The 1,522-nt window shown below is 41.9% G+C and overlaps 1 protein-coding gene across 1 annotated transcript; it reads left to right on the top strand.

Moving 5' to 3' along the window:
- Positions 1 to 739: 739 nt before the first annotated feature.
- LOC140746609 (uncharacterized) lies at positions 740 to 1,105 on the top strand. Its single transcript, XM_073078732.1, has one exon. It carries the CDS (start codon positions 740 to 742, stop codon positions 1,103 to 1,105), a length of 366 nt encoding a protein of 121 aa, XP_072934833.1.
- The last annotated feature ends 417 nt before the right edge of the window (positions 1,106 to 1,522 follow it).

The raw sequence follows: 1,522 nt of genomic DNA, 5'->3' as shown, positions 1-1,522 counted from the left end.
AGTAAAACAAATTCCGATTTATTCAACCGACCATGAATTAAAGTCCAACAAAAATGTAAACGCTATTACCTATGACATAAAAGACAATTTCATTGAAAACTTCATAAATAAACATAGCTCTTTTATGCGTTTAGTAAGAATCATTGCATGGGTTCGGCGTTTTGTGTCACGTTGCCATACCTTACTACAGATGAATTAAAAGGCGCTAAACTGAAACTTATCATTCATTTGCAAAAGATGTATATCGGAGGAAATACTTCAGTTACAGAAAAATGAAAAGGTACATTCAAAGAGCACTCTCATATGCCTTAATCCATTTTTAAACAAAAATGGAGTTATGAGAGTTGAAGATCGTCTGAGGAATGCTTACATCAGTGAAGACATGAAAAATCCACAAATTATTCCAGCCAATACCCACCTTACAGATATTATAATTGATCACTCACACAAATCAACATTTCACGGTGGGTCACGGTTGACTTTATCACACATCAGAAAAACCTATTGGATACTGGGAGGTATCCGTGCCGTAAAAAAGAGATTACGCACGTGTACGATATGCAGACGTCATAGTCCATCAAAGCATGATCAACTTATGGGAGATTTGCCATTCGCAAGGTGCAATCCCTCACGACCCTTTTATCACACCGGTGTAGATTTTACCGGTTTTGTTGATGTTAAGAGCAACAAGGGTAGAGGGGTGACAACATCCAAAGGATACATAGCCGTATTCGTATGCATGGCTACCAAAGCAGTACATCTGGAGCTGGTGTCGGACTTGAGTTCCTCCGCATTTTTGGCCGCGTTGCGAAGGATGGCATCGAGACGCGGGGCACCACGTCACATTTACTACGATAATGGAACCAACTTCGTCGGAGCCTCAAGAACACTACAGAAGAGCTTCATCGACCAACAGCAGCTTCTGGACCCGGCGTTACTCCAAGAACTAAGTGACATGAATGTTGAATGGCATATTAACGCACCATCATGGCCCAGTGCAGGAGGGCTGTGGGAGGCAGCGGTCAAGAGTTTAAAATATCATTTACGTCGAGTTATTGGAGAGCAAAAACTTACATACGAAGAATTCTCAACCTTACTCGCCTAGCTTGTGGGTTGCCTCAATTCAAGACCGCTGTGCTCCCTAACCGAGAATCCAGAAGATCTGTCAATTCTTACCCCATCGCACTTTCTCTCCAGTGGACCTACACTACCCATCATAGAAACTGAGAACGACGAAAAGAAAAGATGGCAGCTAACACAAAAAATATTTACAGATGTATGGAAAAGGTGGAAAATGGAATATCTCACTCAATTGAACTCTAGAAGTAAGTGGCAGAACAAAAGAGAGAATTTGCAAATTGACGACATTGTGGTCATACATGATGCAAATCTACCCGTGGGAAAGTGGGCTCTCGGCAGAGTGATCGAGCTGCACCCAGGAAAGGATGGTTACGATGGTTACTATACAAAGCAGAAAGAGACACGTTCAAGGAGACGTCGCAAACCGTCAAATATATTTCAT

Source organism: Epargyreus clarus, unplaced genomic scaffold, assembly GCF_041222505.1.
Source record: "Epargyreus clarus isolate Ecla_fem2 unplaced genomic scaffold, WU_Ecla_fem_2.2 ptg000013l, whole genome shotgun sequence".
Taxonomy (NCBI): Eukaryota; Metazoa; Arthropoda; class Insecta; order Lepidoptera; family Hesperiidae; genus Epargyreus; species Epargyreus clarus.
The sequence above is the reverse complement of the archived record's forward strand: the minus strand, read 5'-3'. Positions and strand labels throughout refer to the sequence as shown.